At 35.6% G+C, this 19,983-nt stretch overlaps 1 protein-coding gene and 1 pseudogene across 2 annotated transcripts; both read right to left on the bottom strand.

Moving 5' to 3' along the window:
- Positions 1 to 1,232: 1,232 nt before the first annotated feature.
- Positions 1,233 to 4,557, bottom strand: LOC111382001 (annotated as a pseudogene).
- Positions 4,558 to 5,587: 1,030 nt separating this feature from the next.
- On the bottom strand, positions 5,588 to 18,307 carry LOC111382000 (long chain acyl-CoA synthetase 6, peroxisomal-like). 2 transcript variants are annotated; one of them, XM_023005857.1, is made up of 23 exons: positions 17,951 to 18,307; positions 14,721 to 14,781; positions 14,568 to 14,645; positions 14,382 to 14,453; positions 14,211 to 14,292; positions 13,916 to 14,021; positions 13,757 to 13,833; positions 13,403 to 13,447; positions 13,181 to 13,267; positions 12,943 to 13,032; positions 12,779 to 12,858; positions 12,573 to 12,666; positions 9,293 to 9,381; positions 9,130 to 9,218; positions 8,702 to 8,831; positions 8,156 to 8,274; positions 7,938 to 8,061; positions 7,637 to 7,723; positions 7,336 to 7,439; positions 6,883 to 6,968; positions 6,354 to 6,440; positions 5,973 to 6,059; positions 5,588 to 5,897 (listed from the first exon to the last, which is right to left on the bottom strand). In XM_023005857.1, the coding sequence occupies exons 1-23, from the start codon at positions 18,063 to 18,065 to the stop codon at positions 5,799 to 5,801; spliced, it is 2,088 nt and encodes a 695-aa protein (XP_022861625.1). In that variant the 5' UTR covers positions 18,066 to 18,307; the 3' UTR covers positions 5,588 to 5,798. The 2 variants fall into 2 exon arrangements, with proteins under 2 accessions (XP_022861625.1, XP_022861626.1); XM_023005858.1 differs by lacking the exon at positions 17,951 to 18,307 and having other exon boundaries at positions 14,382 to 14,445.
- Between the last annotated feature and the right edge of the window lie 1,676 nt (positions 18,308 to 19,983).

Genomic DNA, 19,983 nt, shown 5'->3' with positions numbered 1-19,983 from the left:
AGTTGGAAGCCTGATGTATGCCATGGTATGTACAAGGCCAGATATTGCCCATGCAGTAGGCATGGTGAGTCGTTTTCTTTCTAATCCTAGAAAGGAACATTGGGAGGCAGTCAAGTGGATTCTCAGGTACCTCAGAGGTACATCAAAGATATGTCTGTGCTACGGGGGAGCTGATCCAATCTTGGAAGGTTATACAGATTCAGATATGGCGGGAGATCTTGACAGTAGAAAATCTACTTCAGGATTTCTCTACACTTTTGCAGGGGGAGCTGTTTCATGGCAGTCAAGACTACAAAAGTGTGTTGCTTTATCTACAACAGAAGCAGAATATATTGCAGTGACGGAAGCAGGTAAAGAAATGTTGTGGTTAAAGAGATTTCTCCAAGAATTAGGGATCAAGCAGAAAGATTATAAAGTACATTGTGACAACCAGAGTGCTCTTGACTTGAGTAAGAACTCAATGTATCACTCTCGAACAAAGCACATTGACATTCGCTATCACTGGATAAGAGAGGTGATGGATCAACAGCTGTTGAGACTAGTAAAGATTCACACAAATGAGAATCCAGCAGATATGTTAACAAAGGTGGTTATAAGGGAGAAGTTAGAGCTATGCAGAGACATAGCTGGGTTAGTTGTCCTATAGCAATTGATTTGAATGCGACTGGAGGGGGAGAATTGATATATTCCAGCCGCATTCAAGATTCTTCCATGCCGAAATTATTGAAATTGCAATTGCTTAATAAACAAGTAATTCCCACCAACATGCATGCATGAAGGATGAAGAAGAAAATTTGAATTAAAACTATCTACCTTTTGACGGCCACAAGTTCAATTGCTTAGTGGAGAAGAAATCTATGCAAGAAGAGAATTTGAAATGAAATTCTCTAGCCGCAATTCTTGATTGGTTTTTGGCCACAAGTTTATGACGGTTTGTAGCCAAGATTTTTCTATAAATAGAGCTACCGTAAAGAGAATTAATATGTCCTTTGAGAGGAAGAAAAATAGGATAGAGAAGAGAGAAAAAAAAAAGAGAGATTAGAGAGACTCTTTTGAGAGGTTTTTTGTTGAGTTTGTAAACTCCGGTTGTAAATTCTATTCAAGTAGAAATAGAATTGTTTTTCCTCTTTTATTTTCTCTTCACGTGATCGGAGAATCACAACACAGAGTTCATTGGGGTACGCTCACTTCTTCATTTTTGTTGATAGGGAATATCAGATAGCACCGGAAAGTACACTACAGAAGAATAGTATTACAGATGAGCAAAATGTTCTATCTATTGCAAGATATTCGGAAAAGGAAATATTACAACTCAAATAAACTAAATACTGAATTTAAAGAACCTCAGGAAATTAGCTTCGCCTCTTCATCCCTAATACAGGTTTAGGTCATCTCATAGTTCTTGACAACTTCTTTACCCATAAATTTCTTCCAAACTGGATGCTTTTTCCAGACCCTTTCAGTCATGCAATCAATTGGGACGCCCTTTGTCTCCGGTAAAAGGAAAACGACAAACAGTCCCATGATCAATATCTGTATGGTGAAGAAGAAGAAAATATATGCGCGCATGTTACACGACATAGACAAGAATGCCTGAGCTATGATGAAAGTGAAGAGCATGTTGGCACTAACTGCGAATGCGAATCCTGTAGTTCTCGTCTCCAAAGGGAACGTTTCGCTTGGTATTAGCCAACCCATTGGACCCCATGACCATGCAAAAGACATAACAAACAAACACACAAGAACCACCACAACAGCTGCAAGTCCTTTATCAAGTGAACCAGTAGGCTTCAAATGAGTAAGCAGAATTGATCCAATTGCCACCTGCATTCAATCACAAGAACAATTAGTAATACCAGAATTTACTGATATTTGCATAGAGCACAAGCTTTTAATGATGTTAATGGTTATGTAGGGTTCATGCACTTGATCCACTTAAGTTCTAGCAGTTCTAGATGTCTAAATGGCTGTTGCACAACAATGTCTATAAGATGAACGCAGTAGAAATGAGAATGCAAAGATGGAAGTGTTGGGACACTAACAGAAAATGTAAGAATCAAAACTATATGCCAACAAGTCGAGGTGGCATCGGTTGAAGATAAATTGGGGGAAAGACGGTTTAGTGGTTGGGATATGTTTTGCATCGACTTAAAAAGACTCATGTTCATAAGAGTCCTGCAATCTGTTAGGACAAGTAAAAAGAGGGAACGGTAGACTAAAACTAATGCGCCCTGATTTAGGTGCTGGCTCTAGTTGCTTTAGATCTAGCAATAAACCAATAGAGAAAAAAGATTCATGTAGTCGACCCAAAATTCTTAGAGAGCAAAACATAGATCTTGTCTGGATGACCTCAACATATGAATATATGCATGTAAATTTGAAGAGAATAATATGGAATTTATGCATATATCTGTAGATAAGATGGAAAATATCATCACCATGCTTATGAACATTTGCATGCAAGCTTGAAGGAGCAATTTCCTCCTCCCAACCCTATCAACAGCAACAATTGACACAATAGTGCTCAAGACATTGACAATTGCCGTGATAACAGCAGACAGCAGCGAACTATCGCTCTTAAATCCGACCGTTTGGAACAGAACTGGTGCATAAAACATGATGGCATTAATTCCCGTGAACTGCTGAAAAACTTGCACTGACATACCGATGATCAGTGGAGGCATGCTAGCACGCTTGAAGAGTTTCTTTTAAGGATGCTTGACTTGCCTTGCTATCTCGCATGCCAGTTTGATCTGTTCAAGTTCAGATTCCACATCGTCCAAACCCCGGATCTTCCTTAGTGCTTCTTTCCCTTCAAACTCTTTTCCACGTTCAATGAGGCTCGAAGGCGTCTCACTAATGATAAGGGAACCTATAAAGAGGAAGACGGCTGGAACCCCAGCTAGACCTAGCGCAATCCTCCATCCGTTCGGATGAGTTGATGAAACAGCATAATTCACAAGATTAGCTACAAGAATCCCTATTGTTACAAAGAACTGAAACAGAATATTGACAGCTCCGCGATGTTGCATTGGTGCAACCTCTGATAGAAACAGAGGAACTGACTGCATTTTCAGATATAATTTCCGTTAAAACCACCAAAAATTTCTAAACTTTCATCACTGAATTCACAAAAAAATTATACGAAAAATATGATAACGATGAAATTTACTCACCTCATTGCCAAATCCAACTCCAATTCCAAAAAGAATTCTTCCAATGATTAACAGGGCTTTGTTTGGAGCTAATCCACTTACTATAGCTCCAAGAATGAAAAGTATCGATGCCAAACCGATTGTAGGTTTCCTATCAAGCAAGCTGACGCCTTTGAGGCTCCAAAGCTTGCAACAAGGGCAGCAAGGTATAAAGAAGATGTGAAAAGCTGAAGCAATTGATCATCATATTTGCATTAATTGTTTTCCTTGGCACGCAATTTCCTCTCATACATAGCTGGAAAGAACATTTTCAAGAAGTCATCCATGGAAGTCACTTCACCTAAAACCACCACAAAGAAATAATTCCCATTACGAGATTGATAATAGGCAAGATGAATTAAACACGCTAAATACAAACAGATTTGTCGTAATTCAATATCAGTGTGAGAGCTACGTCCACTTGATGCTACAGATCTTTCCTTATAATCAAGAAGAAAATACGAAGTATTCTACCATCTCTTATCACCAAAAGAACTCAAATTTTTGGTTGATCTGTAGTCGATGGAATAATCAACAATACGATTGAGCTCTACAGAGTGCAACAAAGCAATATTGTAATCTTCCTACTCGCGGATCATAAATTATTTTCCTATATAATAGCAAATACATGCGTAAACACAAACATGCTAAAGATTAGGACAACGAAGAAATATAACTTTGATCCAGTCCACTAATGGATGGATTCAAAACATGTTTTTTATACTGCATAATGCATATTATTGATTACGTCAAAAAAAGCAATTTCTTGCAACACGTAAATGGCATCTTCCGTAGAAGGCTAAATCTTGTTTATTATAACAGTCTAATACTGTATGCCAAACAAGCACTAAATTGGTAAGTCGGATGCTTATACCTGAAATTCCAATATCATAGCCAAACATTAGCCCACCAAAGGCAGCAAATATTCAACATGCTACAACATAAACAGTCATTTTCGATCCGAAAGACTGCCCAGAACCGGACAGCTCAACCCTCGTCATCTTTTTCATCTTCTATATGTCCCTCAAACCTAAATTTTAACAAAAAAGAAGTGAAAGTATATCTCTGTATTTGTCTGATTCTTGGAATGTAAAATAAACTAGTGATTTATGCACATTTAAAATAAACAAAAATTCTTCCACTTTCACATCTAAGTCGGGAGTATTTTTCTCGACTTCCTTTCTGGAACTGTGCTGAAAGTAAAATCATAATTGGTTAAGGATTTGACATACATAGAAAGTTTAGTGAGTGATTCCACTAATGGGACATGGCCATAAAACCCATGAGAGATTAAACAGGGTCTACTTTCTTTGGATACCATGGAACTACAGGTCTTAAGGGAAGAAACCACTTCTTGAAATTGATTATCTTATCTTGTTTTTCTAACGCCCCTAATTTTAAATAACAAGAGTAATGATATTCACAGCGAGGACTACCAGTAATCGACCTGCATGGCATATATGTAACAGTTTGTTATTAAATGCATGAAGCAATAAAAAATTACCATATTAATGCATTAAATAACAAATTTTCATTTGTATGTCATATGGAGCAACTACCAGTAGTCTTTACCATGAATAGCATTACTTATAGCATCATTCTTTTAACAATTCTAATTTTCCTAAAAATGATTGTTTCCCATATTTACACTTTAGCCCTTATAACTTCCAAAAAGTTGCATTTTGGTCCTTCACTTCTCTTGAAAGTACAATCTAAACTCATTTGATTGTATATCATGCAACAACAATAAAAATGAATATAAATTATTTTATTATATAATATAATCAAAAGTTTCAGCGTATTATTTGGTATTGGGTTGTTGCAATTTCAAGGTTTGTGTATGGACTTGAGGGATTGTGCGATGACGCCGATGAGTAGGAGTGAAAGAGTTGACAGTGGCTGAATTCTTGGATTTTTGTGGTGATTTTGAGATTGGTTTTGGTTTTGGTTTTGGTTTCGGTTGTGATGATTTATGCTGATACTTAATAAGTTATAATTTCAAAAAATTACTCAAATTATAACAGCAATAACACATAGCTTGGGTAATTTTAAAGAAATTATATACACTGTAACATGATTGATATTTGTGAAGATAAGTGAAAGTTATAATAATTGGAACTTATTAAACAGAAAATTAAATTAAAGAAAGACGCTATAACACAAATTGGAATAGCAGATTTGAAGACACCTTTTTTTCTTAAACAATATCCTCCGGTTATTGTGATGTTACAACACAAATTAATTCACGCGATTTTTTAACTTGGTCACCATTTATTCCTTAATTGTGTAATTAACCCTTTTTATTTTTCTTTTATTAAATAAAATTGACCCTTTTTTTGTTTACATTAAGATTGATAATACTAGTATATTTGAATCAAACAAAATTCTTACCCTTATAACTCAGATTATTAAATCCATGATTGCATGTAAAACTGTCTCATAAACTTTCATCCATAGCATGATATGCTGGTTATTTCTTGTTTCTTTTCTACAATTTTGAAGATTCAACAAAAGACAAACAAATGCACGTGTGCTTTACATCAAGCAATACAGAAAGTAGTTTCCGATATAACAATGAAAATACGACATGTAGGTGGATCTGACTCATATCGGTTTTGGGGGAGAGAACTCCGATGCCGAAAGCTTATCATACATGTCTGCTATTTCTTTAGCAAAATATGCTTTTGCTTGTGGCCTTTTAATCTGGGAGAGAGAGCAGTATTTTCAGATTAGTTTAGCATCTTATAAAATGATAATGAACTGAAAATTTTCACTTGCCTTGAATGTCGGAGTGAGTAACCCATTCTCGAGAGTAAAAGGTTCAAGCACCAGAGTCACAGCTTTTGCAAATTCAAAACCCCTCAGCTGCAGATTGGCATGCATCAGAGAAAATGTAAAAAGAAAATAATGATGCATGACTATTCTTTAGACACGCTTGGCACAATCGACTGGACATGATAAAATAGATTAGAAAATGAGTATCACGTGTGTCTATTCCTTGATCATGTCCCATACATGTTATTCATGGCACTCATATGCTCAGTAAGGTGGACTAGATAAGACTAGACAGTAGTATTAAGCAAGAATACAAGTTAAAATTGTATGTGTTGCATTGTCTTATATTGCATACCAAACATAACCTCAATGCATAGATAATACCTGAACTTCCCTTGCAACTGCATCCATGTCAGCCAGGACTGCAGCCGCTGCTCGTGGATCAACACATAATTGTTTCAAGTCTTCATACTGCACTCAGTACACGGCAAAATCCCACAAAATTGGTGATTGAAAGAGAAATTTCATAAAACTCCCTTAATATAAATATATTATTAGGAGATCACGCGTTTGCCACATGGTCTTCTATTCCATAAACATTTTTTTCCAAGTACATATGAGGAGTTTCTAAGATTCAAACAAGATGTAACTGTTCTTCATGATACTAATGAATAAGTGTCAAATATCAGCCCAATCTAAAGATTTAAGAACCTCAGTTTCCATATTTATTTCATGTTGCGCCAACTACAATAACAGAATCCTCAAGCCATCATTTAGTATGAGATTCGGAAACTTGCATTTTTCTAAAGGAGTTTGAAGATATTTCAGCAAAAATCAATAGGGGTTATAAACTTTGAAGCTATAAATGTGTGTTGTGAAAATAAAAAATAAATAAATCAAGCTTTGAACTCGCCTTGATGCCTTCAGCTGCCGCCCATTTTTTTAGCATGTCGTGATCTACCGAAATGATAGCAACAAGTGAAGGCTTCAGGCTGTCACCTACAAACACAAACGTAGTTTTTGTGTGTTAATGGATAAATAACCAACACATAAGGGCTTGGAATACTCTTTTTACAAGATCGATCTTTTAAGAAGGAACCTCCAAGTCTTAAGATGGTATTAGAGCCATTAAACTCAAACATACAATTCCACCTCAATAAAACACAAACAGGTACAAGAATTTCAAGATTGATACTCTCAAAAAGTTACATCTCGTGGGGCATGCTAAGGGATAAATTCCAATTGAATAAATATGAGATAAATAACATACAAATAAGAGTTTGGGCTACTCATCTTAATAAGGTTAACCCTTTTAAGATGAAATCCATAAGTCTTCAGAGAGAATTTTGCAACATTTTATTCTTACCATACACGAAGCACTGTGCAACAAACTTGCATTTCGCGTATACATTTTCTATTTTCTCAGGAGCAATGTACTCTCCCTGTGACAACTTGAAAATGTTCTTTTTCCTGTCAAGTGAAAAACAGCAATTAACAATTTCCGTAATATTGTCATCAAACTGAGGTTAAATGCAACAAAATTGCCATAACACAGGAACAGGAAAATATTATTACCTATCAATTATCTTTGAGGTTAATCGTCATCAGTTATGTTCTTATTCTTTGATAATTTTCTCAAAAGTAATCACCAAATGTCAAGTTCTTACCTATCAATTATCTTTAATCTACCTCCAGGCAACCACAAACCTATATCTCCGGTATGAAGCCATCCTTGCTCATCAATCACTTCCTTCCTGGAAAAAGTTTATTGCATCATCATACGCGTTTGACTTTAACATTTTAGTGTTCAGTAGGGAGGATTGGACGAAATTAGACAGTATTAAGGAGAAAAAATTAATAAAATCTTATGTAAAACATTATCCAATCTAGTCCAATACTGCATACTAAACTTGTACTTTAGGTGAGTGGAAATACTGAGATCAACATAACAAAAAGAAAAGGATGTACGTCTGGACTTCATCTTTGTAGTAGCCTTGGAACACTACGGGGCCCCGTACACATATCTCACCCCGAGGATGCGGCTGGTCCTCAGCCGTATAGTTCATTTCTGGAACGTCTACAAGCTTTATTTCTGACATTGAAAAATGAAATATATATAGTTTCTTTAGCGTAAGATCTACATTATTGACAGAAAAAAATCAATCTTTATATGCACAATCACGCACCACAAGAAGGGCAAGGAGCCCCGACATGACCAGATAACATATCTGCCTTGTCCATAAGGCTTATAACACACGAAGTCTCTGTCATTCCATATCCCTCTACAACTATACAACCGAAGCACCTGCAAGCTCAAACTTGTCAATTTGCTAGCAAAAAATTTCAGTAGAATGTCATGCTAGTGTAGGGAAAATTGTACCATTGGTCCATAATTAGCCTGAGTAGCAAGTTGGTCCTAACCTTTCATCATATTTGCACAAGGAGTTGGTGTGAAAGCCGTCTGTACTTTTTTAAATCGTCATTTTCCACAAAGTGTCCAACTTTATAGAGCGAGGTTTGTTTTCCAACTTGAGTTGGGCCAAGAGCTTTGAGAAGTAAGGCATTTTACACAAGGGTCGCAAGACAATTTTACAAAGTTTTGGTGGGTTTCATCACTGGAGACTGATTGTGCAACTATAATGAAATATGGAAAAAACAATTTCTACTCTGAGCAATAGGTGGGAGACCTGATGCAATTTTTCCTGCTAGTATATACAAAAGATTGATCTTACACTCGCAGAAAGTCCATGACTTCGGGAGACAAGGGTGAGGCGCCAGAAATCATGTAACGAACATGACCTCCTAGCATTCCCTTTATTTTATTGAATACCAACCTGTCCCACATGGGTGATGGTTTCTTACCTGAAATAATCACGTGAATCTATTTTTATAAATGACCAACAGGTGAGAGTGGGATAGTATAAAAGCTTAAATTGACAATAATTGTTTCTTCAATCCTCTCCCTCACGCGCATTCTAGATTTGTATTTTATAAAAGGATTAACATGTGTCACCTCATTTAAAAGTTTAAACCGTTAAAGGGGGAACACATTTATTCACTGAAAATTAGTCTTACAAAGACAGCTGACAGTAGCAAATCCAGACCGCAAAGGAGCCTAGAATGCTAGATGCATGTAAATATAGCGACCAAACGACTTTACCATTAAGAATTGCTTGCTTCTTAGCTTTGTAGGCGGTATTAAATAGTCTCTCCTTGAGACCACCGGACGACTTCACAGCATTCATAACTCTGTAACACAGCATTCGGTTGAATTTTTTGCATAAGTAGAAATTGAGGTATTTAAACACAGTGAACATGTTTACCCATCATATATCCGATTGTATAACCGGGGAACACTGCAAAATATAGTTGGTTTTAGAACCGTCATGTCCTCCAATAATTTCAAATTGTCCTACAAGTGGAAACAATTATCAGTAATTAAAGTTCAATGGCAACAATCTCTTCTAGTAATCATCCATGATAGCAATAAAATTTCTTATTCTACTAGTCAAGCCTCTTTTCCTGCAAATACTTATAGTGAGCTCTAACTATAGCAAAAAAAAATTATTTTCCAGCACAACAATAGAATTTTGATTATTGAATGAACAAGAAAGGTTAAAACTTTCCTTCATGCATACAGAAATGAGTACACCATCCACCCATCCACTCCACCAAAAAAGAGAAAAAACTTCATTGATTAGGAAACCAAGAACCATAGTCCTTAGCAAAAAAGCTTTAGGAAACAAGAATTAGAGACGTACTGAACACGGTGTTAGGTTTGGTGACTCAAATGTATTAGGATTATTGTTGATTTAGAATATGATCAAGTGGAATCCTAGAAATTGGCTAGGAGTCTTTTGAAGATGCGTGTTAGACTTTTACTTGAAAAGGGAATCTAATTGCATCCAACAAAAGGAAACAAGATCCTGTTGAAATTGGGTATCCTAATTGTAATATATTTTTTTTGCCTTTTAAGACTTCTAGGGTTGACCTATAAATACAAGCCTCCTCTGTTAGTTTTATTAGATGTAATAGATAGAAGCCAATTGCTAAATCAATTCTCCATATTGTTGATTCAATAAACATCGTTCCTCTGCGTTAATCCTTTTGTTCCTCTTTACAATTTAAACCTTGTTTTTCCGGTGTATGATCTAATATACTTCAATATTGTCATTACAATTTTGTTCTCTAAAATTCGGTTTGGAATTAATGTGTGTTATTGGAGCTTTCGCACCCAAGTGGTATCAAAGCAAAGCTATTGATTTTTTGTCGATTGGTTGAGATTTTTTTTTCGAAGATGGTTGGATTGAAGTATAATATTCCGCAATTAGATCGCAATACAAGGTTCTCATTGTCGCAAGTAAAGATGAGGATTGTTCTGGCGCAGTTGGATTTGGAAGATGTGCTGCTGAGTTTTGACAGGATGCCAACTGGATGGACAATGGAGGAGAAACAATGGAAGGATCGAAAGGCCACGTCATTGATTCATCTTCATTTATCCAACAACATTCTGCAGGATGTCTTCAAGGAGAAAAAGGCGGCTGCTTTGCAGTTGAGGTTGGAGCAGTTGTGTATGATTAAGAGTCGTATAAGTAAACTGGCTCTTAAACAGAAGCTGTATTCCTATCGCACAGCGAAAGGAGAGTCGTTGGAAGACCATGTTGCCGTGTTCAAGAAAATAGTTGCAGATCTGAAGACGTTGGAAGTTAAGTACGATGAAGAAAATCTTACTTTGATCCTGTTATGTTCGCTGCCTGGGCCTTATGCATCATTTCGAAATACTATCTTGTATAGTCGAGATACTTTGACTACAGAAGATGTTTATGATACTTTGCACTCAAATGAGAAGATGAAACATTTAGTTGGAGCTACATTAAGGGATGGGGAAACTCTTGGATCTCAAGGTGGTCGACGAAGAGGTAGATCGAGAGTTAGATTTAGCAATGTGACCTGTTACTGCTGCAAAAGGAAGGGACATGCGGAAGGATTGCAATATGTTGCAGGCTAAAGGTGATTTAGCTACAAATCGTGAAATGCAACCCTTGAATTTAGACGAAACCAATGTAGTTGAGAATTGTTTAGATAGCGAAGATGTGATATTGATCGTGGTATCTAACGTGAAATCTAGGCCTGACGAGGAATGAAATCTTAATTCAACATGTTCGCACCATATATGTTCCCCTACGAATTTATTTCAGACATATGAGGCTGTTCAACAAGGTGGAGTTGTAATGGGAAAAACCAATCTTGCCGTATTGATGGGATCGGTCGAGTCAGATTGAGACTGCAAGATGGAACATTTAGATTAATTGATCAGGTTCGACATGTTCTTAACCTGAAAAAGAATCTTATTTCGCTGAGTACCCTGTATGCAAAAAGGTATAAATTCTCTAGAGGATGTGGAGTCTTAAAGGTCCGAAAGGGAGTCCGAGTTATACTGGAGGGACGGAGGAGATCCCAATTGTACATTTTGCAGGGAAGTGTAGAACTGATTAGGAGACATTTGGACAAGTTTGGTACTGTGATGGAAGTTCAATTCGATACAATACCTCTTGGGTTGGGCTCTAAGTCGATTCAGAACGCTGCTAGGGAGAGCATTGGTGATCCCGCTTTGCCATCAATTTCAACGGGTACACTGTGTTCAGTTGCTGGGGTAAGACTCATTGAGCGTAGGTACGATGATGTCAGTAATGTCTGGGATGCTTTTGGGGATGTTAAAGGCGACAGTTCCAGCAAGAGGCCTTCTCATCAAGCATCTGGTTTGACTCTTGCTACAGGATGTGTTTTGACCCTGTGTAATCAACATTAATTCCTTGGTGGAATTGGGAACCCCAGGGATAGGGTTCGAGTTTCAGCTGTGGACGCTGGAGAAAGGATGAGTGTTTGGTTTATATGGAGTGGTTACTGTATTGAGGAGATTCGGCCAGTTAATTTCAATGCAAACGGATTTGAAATCTAGGAGTTTCATTCATAGCACCCGGTATTTGAGTCGAGGTGGAAATTGTTAGGTTTGGTGACTTAAATGTGTTAGGATTATTGTTGATTTAGAATTTGATCAAGTGGAATCCTAGAAATTGGTTAGGAGTTTTTGAAGATGCAGGTTAGACTTTTACTTGGAAAGGAAATTTAATTGCATCCAACAAAAGAAAACAAAATCTGTTGAAATTGGGTTTCCTAATTGTAATGTATTTTTTTGTCTTTTAGGATTTTTCTAGAATTGACCCATAAATACAAGGCTTCTCTGTCAGTTTTATTAGACGTAACAAATAAAAGTTAATTGCTTTGTATTCTCCATATTGTTGATTCAATAAATATCGTTCCTCTGCGTTAATCCTTTTGTTCCTCTTTACAATTTAAACCTTGTTTTTCCTGTGTATAATCTAGTATACTTCAATATTGTCATTACAATTTCGTTCTTTAAAATCCGGTTTGGAATCAATGAGTATTATTGGAGTTTCCACGCACCCGCGCCCCAACACACGCAAGTATTAGTGAAGGAATTAAGTAATACAATGTTTTACTGATAATATGTTTTTACATAAAATTGCCAAGTTATATTTTAACAAAAGTAAACAAGAAAGTGTGTGAAGTTGAGTTTCATACTCCTTGATAAAATCCAGATGCTCCTCCAAAGTATACCACCGATATTTGGTTAGCTCGTTCATAGATGTGTGCCAGAGGAAGATATGATATATAACTGGCAAGAAGGAGAGTGAAATTTTACTCTTAACTGGAATGTTGAGTGAAAAGTGAATGTATCTGATTGAACTAATAACAAAACAAATAGGGTGTTCGAACTTTTTACTCACAGATCAGAGGGATATAATCTAACACCCATACTTGAACCAGCGACATTGGCAATCAAATTTCCGTGGGTCAGCACAGCTCCCTTTCCATAATTACCGAAATAATTACACACTTAATCTACTTAAATTGGAAAATTAATAATCTGATAGCCTCTAAAAGAAAATACCTTTGGTGTTCCGGTTGTACCACTTGTGTAGCATACAGTAGCAACATCATCGGGTCTTGGTGGGCGGAAGGGTTCAAGGCTGCTGATGCCCTACAAGAAATTTTTATGACAACTCGATACAATAAACGACAAAATAAATATTGCACGAGGAGAAGAGAACTGCTTAGGAAACTGTACGGTGTAAATTCATCAACAAATAGCTTTAAAAGTAAAATGGATAGAGACAGAGCCAACTCACTTGACTAAGTAGTTTTGAGTATGATATAACCTTGACTCCTATTGCCGATGGGAGTGATGGCATTTGGCTGTCAATCCCTCCAACCACCTAAAAAACATAGTGAAGCAAATGATGCTCTTAAGGATAACTTGTCAGGTTTTCACTCTTTTACCAAGCAAATGGAGATTTAGCATCGTAATGTGCATCATGTCCATAAAGACGGGAAGGGATAAGTGTGCTCACAACAATGAGATGTACGGTAGGAATCTCAGATAAGAAGTTCAGCAGCTGCAATTCAAGTGCAAAAATAAGAAAATAGAACCCTTGTCTACAGAGAGAGAGAGAGAGAGAATGGAAAGAACATAAAGCTAGAGATTGACCAATTGTTCATTGTTCTGTTTTCTATTTATCTAGAAATGATTGCCAATGAAAAGTTTGTTCACTATCAAATCGCATCCATAACGGACTTCAAAATTCTTGACAATGGATTTAAAATCGCATAAAGATAACTTCCAAGGTTATGGGAAGTTGTACCTTTTGCATTATACCTTCCTAGATGACTGAGAGACAAAAAATAATTAGAGTACTAAAACTCACAGTGTTTAACGATTGTGGCTCACAAAATATAGCTTGTGCAGCCGCATGATTCACAATATATTTAACAGCGTCCGGACCTGCATGGCGAACCAAAAAATAATTCTACATTATAGTTTCTGACCATATGGAGAAAATGACTTCAACTCTCTGATAACTGACCAAGAGTATCATATAAAGGAACTGAAATGAATGAATAAGCACAGCAGGCATGATCAACAATCAGCCATTCGGGTCTGTTGACAAAATATAGTCCAACACAGGATCCCTGTTGTAAAACAAGGTAAACGGAACCATCAGATAAAGGGAATGTCAGCAACTAATATTAATTCAGCTTATATACGAATGAAAAATTCAGAGGCTTTTACGTTTAAAAGAGGCATTTCAACACAAGAACTATATTTAATCGGTAAAAAGAATATGCAACAAATGAAGCATTTTTGCTTGAGTAGCTTGCCTTTGGTATCCCGTGTTTAACCAGACCTGAACCAAGAGCTGATCGTGCAGCACCTGCTTCCCCATAGGTCATCCACTGATATCTATAACATGACATCATATGGATAAAGCAGATTTTTTTTTAAAAAAAATAAAAAAATAGAGAAGGTATTTAATTGAAATGGAAACTTACTCCCCTACGGTCCCATCTTCCCGAACTCGAGTACCTAAGTATTTGTAGTCACGGAATGTTTCAACTGCATGCCTATGCTCAGGAAGTTAGAAAAAGGATGGTTTGATGAATGTCATTGAAAGAAAGAGTTTCAACTTTAAATGACAACTAAGGTGAATTTAACCGTTTGTATTCGAGGTTACTTACACAAAATTATCATGCAAGGTAGCAATCTTAGGATGATCAACAAATCTGCTCACAAGCTTAAAAGGTTCATGTCGAGATCTGTAAAAGAACTGTATACTGGTTACGAGGCCAAGAAAAAGCAGACAGGAAAATTATTAAGTTGATAGTTTCAACCTGTAAACATTCCATTTCCCAGTCTCCAATTTCTCTGGAAGCACTACACTATACCCTTCCTCTGCCAATAACAGCATTAAATATTAATGCGAGGAAGAAAAACAAAGACTTCTCTTATGATCAGTTAATGATATTTAAACAAGCAAAATGAAGCAAGAAGAATATACAATTTTTTACATACGAAAATATGCAATGCAATGAATATTCAATTTAAGACAAACGGTAGTATAAATTTATAATTGCATTATGTAGACATAGACAGCCGTGGAGAGGTAATCAATGCTTCCATGGGTGCGAAATTATATATTAATAACCCTTCTGTCACCCACATCAACATTACGTAAATTGTTTCTCCCTTCCTCTTATTGTGGAGATTAAAGAGGTTAGATAGCTCATTCCTTGAGCAGTAGACATTTCATGGTCATGACACAGTATGCACTTTTCTATCTCAACAGCCAAAATTATGAAATACAACACTCAACTGAACTAACTGGGTCGGTATCCCAAATTTATCTAACGCCTGCTACATATTCTTCTTGCACTCATAATCAAGGATCACCTTCAAAGTTAAACCCAAACGACCAGGACCATCAAATTGATATTAAACTTCAAATGATGTTAAACTTAATATTTTAGCCTCTATAGTTAAATAAAATTTTACATAAAGAGCGTAACAAATGTTCAATGGTCTTGAGTTACTTGCCGCTAGAGTGTATCTAATATAAGGATCAAATAAGCATAAAAAACATGTCATGATTGTTGGTTGGAATGCCTTGCAATAACTCAAACTGAACCCTAAAAATAAGCTGCAATAGATTCCAGATCATGTGTTTGACACTCTCTGTGAAAACATTTGTCCCTCGCCGAATAAGTGCACAAGGATCCAAACTTACCCTAGGATAGAATGGAATAAAGAAATATGTTTATCGACGTTTATGCACTAACACAATACTAGCCGCCAGGGAAGCCGAGGCTGAAAAGCCTGTTTGCCACAGCCGGATGCAGCTAAGCAGGCTGTCAGTTGTGGCCTCGGCTGGCTGGACATTTCCGACCTCCACTGCTATGACCCATCCCTTTAGTTCCTTGTTCTTAACACGAACCAATGACTAAATATATGTGCTATAATGTCAAAACGACATTATTAGGAAATCTTCCCAACAGTGATTCATGCTTCCTTGTGTACAATTTCTTTCATCCGCAATAGCGTATTTAACATGAATCCTTAAACCTAATACTCAAACAATTATGGACAAGCAAACATACAAAAATCATATCAAGCAACTCGGTCATTGAATATTTGTGGAGCAACTATAATCATTCACAGTTCCCTCCTCTCCCCACTAGTCGTTTTGGCTCCGCACTGCTTGAATAGTCTCCACCTTGTGAAATAGGAATTCAAGCCTCGATTAACAGTATGTGGAATTATTTGCTTGAATTCCTCAAGCCTTGCTCCATAAACATCTTGTACAACAACAAAAATCAGATTTTTAATTTGAAGCAGGCAACGTAAATCATTTTTCGCCAATCTGTTCTACGTCAATATCTAATTACGTTCTAAAAATCTAGATGAAGTGGTAATATGAAAAATCAAGATCATTTACAATCCAACAGCAAAAATTCACTACTCCAAGCTCAACATGAGGAAATTCTCACGGGCAATTGTGCTAAAGAACAATAACCATTACCCCTTTGTTGGAATGGAATTAGATGCAATAGCTTGAGAATTGTTGCCTGAGACACACCATTTCACTCTGCTTGGAGGCTTGAATAATCCTCATCATGTTATCATAAAAGAGAACATTGTGAACTATTTTCTGCCATCCACATAAAATTTATTACATATCCAGACGTCCACTCATTTATTTTCGCTTGGTGCAGTCTACATATCCAATCCATCCTTACTCGCCTCATATTGTTGTCAGAATTAATGACCAGTACAATAAAAAGTAGAAATGAAGATGAAGTGAGGTATGCATCTCGTTAAGAACAGAGTTCGTCCCCTACGCAGGTGCCTCAGGATTATCAGACTTCAATCTCCCAAGATAAAATGCTTTTTCCAAAGTCAGTATTGCGCCATAAAACCTTGCTAGTTGAACTAAAGTATTGACAGTATTCTTCTCGAATGGAATAGATCTCAAAATAATTCGAACGTAATTTCGTATTATCAAAATAAAATACACTAGAAAAGATTTATAGATTTTCAAGTGGCTTTCAGAATGGTTGCATCTTTTGACATGAATTAACGTGGATAGTTACATCACATACATTTATATTTAATAGTCTAGATTGTACTCTATCAAAAGGTCGAATTTTCATTACTCTACAACACCTGTGACTTTTTGACATGCATCTTTTGCATTTTAAAAGTCGCTACTATCACCACACCAATTGGAGACTTTTGCAATTCACAACTATAAAAATTAAGAATAATGCTATTTGTAATGAAGATTACCAGTAGTCGTCCTATGTGGCGTACACTTGACAATTTTTCATTTGATGTATAATTCAAAAAATAACTACCATATCTATGTATCAAATAACAAATTGTCAAGTGTATGCCACATAGAACGACTACTGACAGTCTTCACTACGAATAGCATTACTCAAAAATTAACCATCAATTCCAACAAATTTCATTTCAACTTTTGGTTTTAAAAAAAAAAGGCTAAAAAGGGTTATTTTTCAAGTTAATACCTATCACCTAATAAGAGATAAAATCTCACATCGTATAAAAATGAAAAAATGGATCAATTTATAAGGATTTTGACCACTCCTCTCAATAAGGTTGACTTTTTAAGATATACCCAAAATTTAATATAATGTCAAAGTTCATTAAGCTCCAACAAACTATTCGATACTACTAGGACTTAAAATAAATGAGCACACAAATTTCCAAATTGATGGGCTCAAACGATAAAATTCCGTCAAATAAAGATGAAAATATGTGTTTTAAACGTTTGAACTACTCTTTTAACATGTCTTTTAACATGGAACCACAAATCGTAACATCCTCATCTTGCTTAATGAGATAAGAGTCAAAATGAAATTTGGACTTCCCCTTTTATTCCTCATTTCACTTTTATTTGGGTTATTTACTTATTTTTAAAGTCACAACAACACTCATGTACCAGATAAAACAGTTCAAAAGAAAAAGAAAATGAAAAAAGAAGAAGACCTTTATCCACGCATAACCTCCAGAAAAAAAAACACACACGAGAGAAAAATGATACCGGAAAAAAACTCGCCGTCAGTGGGGTGGCGGAGGAGAAGCGGCAGTCGATACCCGGCGGTAGAAATCAGATGATTCTGTACTATTTGAAGGCGTCTTTCGGCTCTTGAATCCATATTTCTAGCTCAAATGATGGAGTAATGGCAAATTCTATCGTACTTACAGAACTTCCCAGGCTTAAAATCGTCCCAATAATTCAAGAAACGTGTGCACTGTGCAGACAACTACATTTGTCCACACACAGAGTAACTGACACACACAAAAACATACACGACAAAGAAATAGATGAATTCGAAGTTCCATGCCGGTTCCATGTTCAATGCCGGCATGTACACTCACACGTCTATTGTATGCGTTCTATAGGAAACGTCATATCATTAATCCTCAACTTATTGCTGGACTAGCAAATTAGTCTACAATTTTTAAGCTTTGTTTGATCCCCATTAAATTCAATTACATTACATTTCATTTCATTTTTCTCTATCGTATTTTCAATCACACAATCTTTTATAAAATAATATTACACATAAATCGAAAACTTTTCCTTCTTTTTAACCACTCATTTTTCTAAAAAAATACTATTCCCCCCATTTTCATTTTCAGGTAATGGGGGTCAAACGGGGGCTAAAATGAAGAAAGTCATTTTCGATGCCCAATCTATTTTTCGAGCGATATAATTACAGTTCAGCTTAATAATTATATTAAAAATTAAGTTAAAGTTAACAAATAATTTTAACTACGTACTCTATTGGATTTACAATCTTTCAATCACGTATTTCATCAACTTTTATCAAAATTTTCTATAAATCTGATTTTTATCTCAACCAAACATAGACATGATTTCCTCTTTATTGAAGTTTGAGGACTAATTGTTATTAAAATCTTGTTTTGTCAAATTTTTTAAAATCATTTTTTCTCAAAATCATACGTTTCTATTGATCCCACAACTTTTTTTTATCACTTTTAATCACAAATTTTCAGGGAAAAAAATATTTCCCTTAAAAGTTAGAAGGTACTTACCATTGTACAATAACCTCCTGTTGATCCCCATTACGTGGAAAAATTAATTGGGAGAATAGTATTTTTTTGAAAAATGAGTGGTTGAAAAAGAATTAAAAGTTTTCAATTTACGAATAATATTATTTTATGGAAGATTGTGTGGTTGAAAATATGATAGAGAAAAATGAAATGTAATAGAATTTAGGCTCCGTTTGATTGCACGAAATTTTCCATGGAATTTGAAATTAGAATTCCAACTTCCACTTTTGGCCTGTTTGATTGACAAAATTTTCCAGGGAATTGATTTTCCATGAATTTCTAGGTACAACACCTTAAAGCGTGATTTTCCACCTTTTATTTTCCTAGGGATAGATGGTTTTTGGTTTTTCACCTTTTTTTTTTTTTGCTTTTTGTTTTTTTTTTATTGTTGGCAATGGGAACAAATTTTAGAAACATTTGTAAAAGAGGATATCCCTGAAATTGACAATTTTCATATAAAATAAAGCCAAACGAACACCAAAATATAGGTGATTTTTTTATCTTTTTTTTTCCTTTTTTTTTTTTGGTTGGCAATGGAAACAAATTCTAGGAATAATGGTAGAAGTGGATATCTCTTAAATTGTCAATTTTCATATAAAACAAAATTAAATGAACGACAAAAAACACTTTAATTTCAACATTTTTCACGTGGAAAATTATACCAATCAAACACAATAATTTACAATTTTCAGAAAAATAATTTATAGGTAATTCAATTTCCTGAAATTAATTTTCTTTCCACCCAAATACAATCTTTGCAATCAAACATACCTTCAAACAGACCCTTAATGTAATGGGGCTCAAACATTTGATAAGTTGAGGAAAATTAGCACAAATGATAAATGGAGAAAGTCATTTAACAAAATTATCCCTAAAAATAACAAGTAAATAGGGACAATTGCATTGAATCCACAAAGTTAACGGCCCTTTGAATGGATTACTTCCAAAAGTATCATTCGCACCAAAAAATGAATATGTTTTGAGACCATAGACGCC

The sequence above is a fragment of the Olea europaea genome, unplaced genomic scaffold (genome assembly GCF_002742605.1).
Source record: "Olea europaea var. sylvestris unplaced genomic scaffold, O_europaea_v1 scaffold2415, whole genome shotgun sequence".
NCBI lineage: Eukaryota > Viridiplantae > Streptophyta > Magnoliopsida > Lamiales > Oleaceae > Olea > Olea europaea.
Note: the sequence above shows the minus strand (reverse complement) of the source record. Positions and strands in the feature narration are given on the sequence as shown.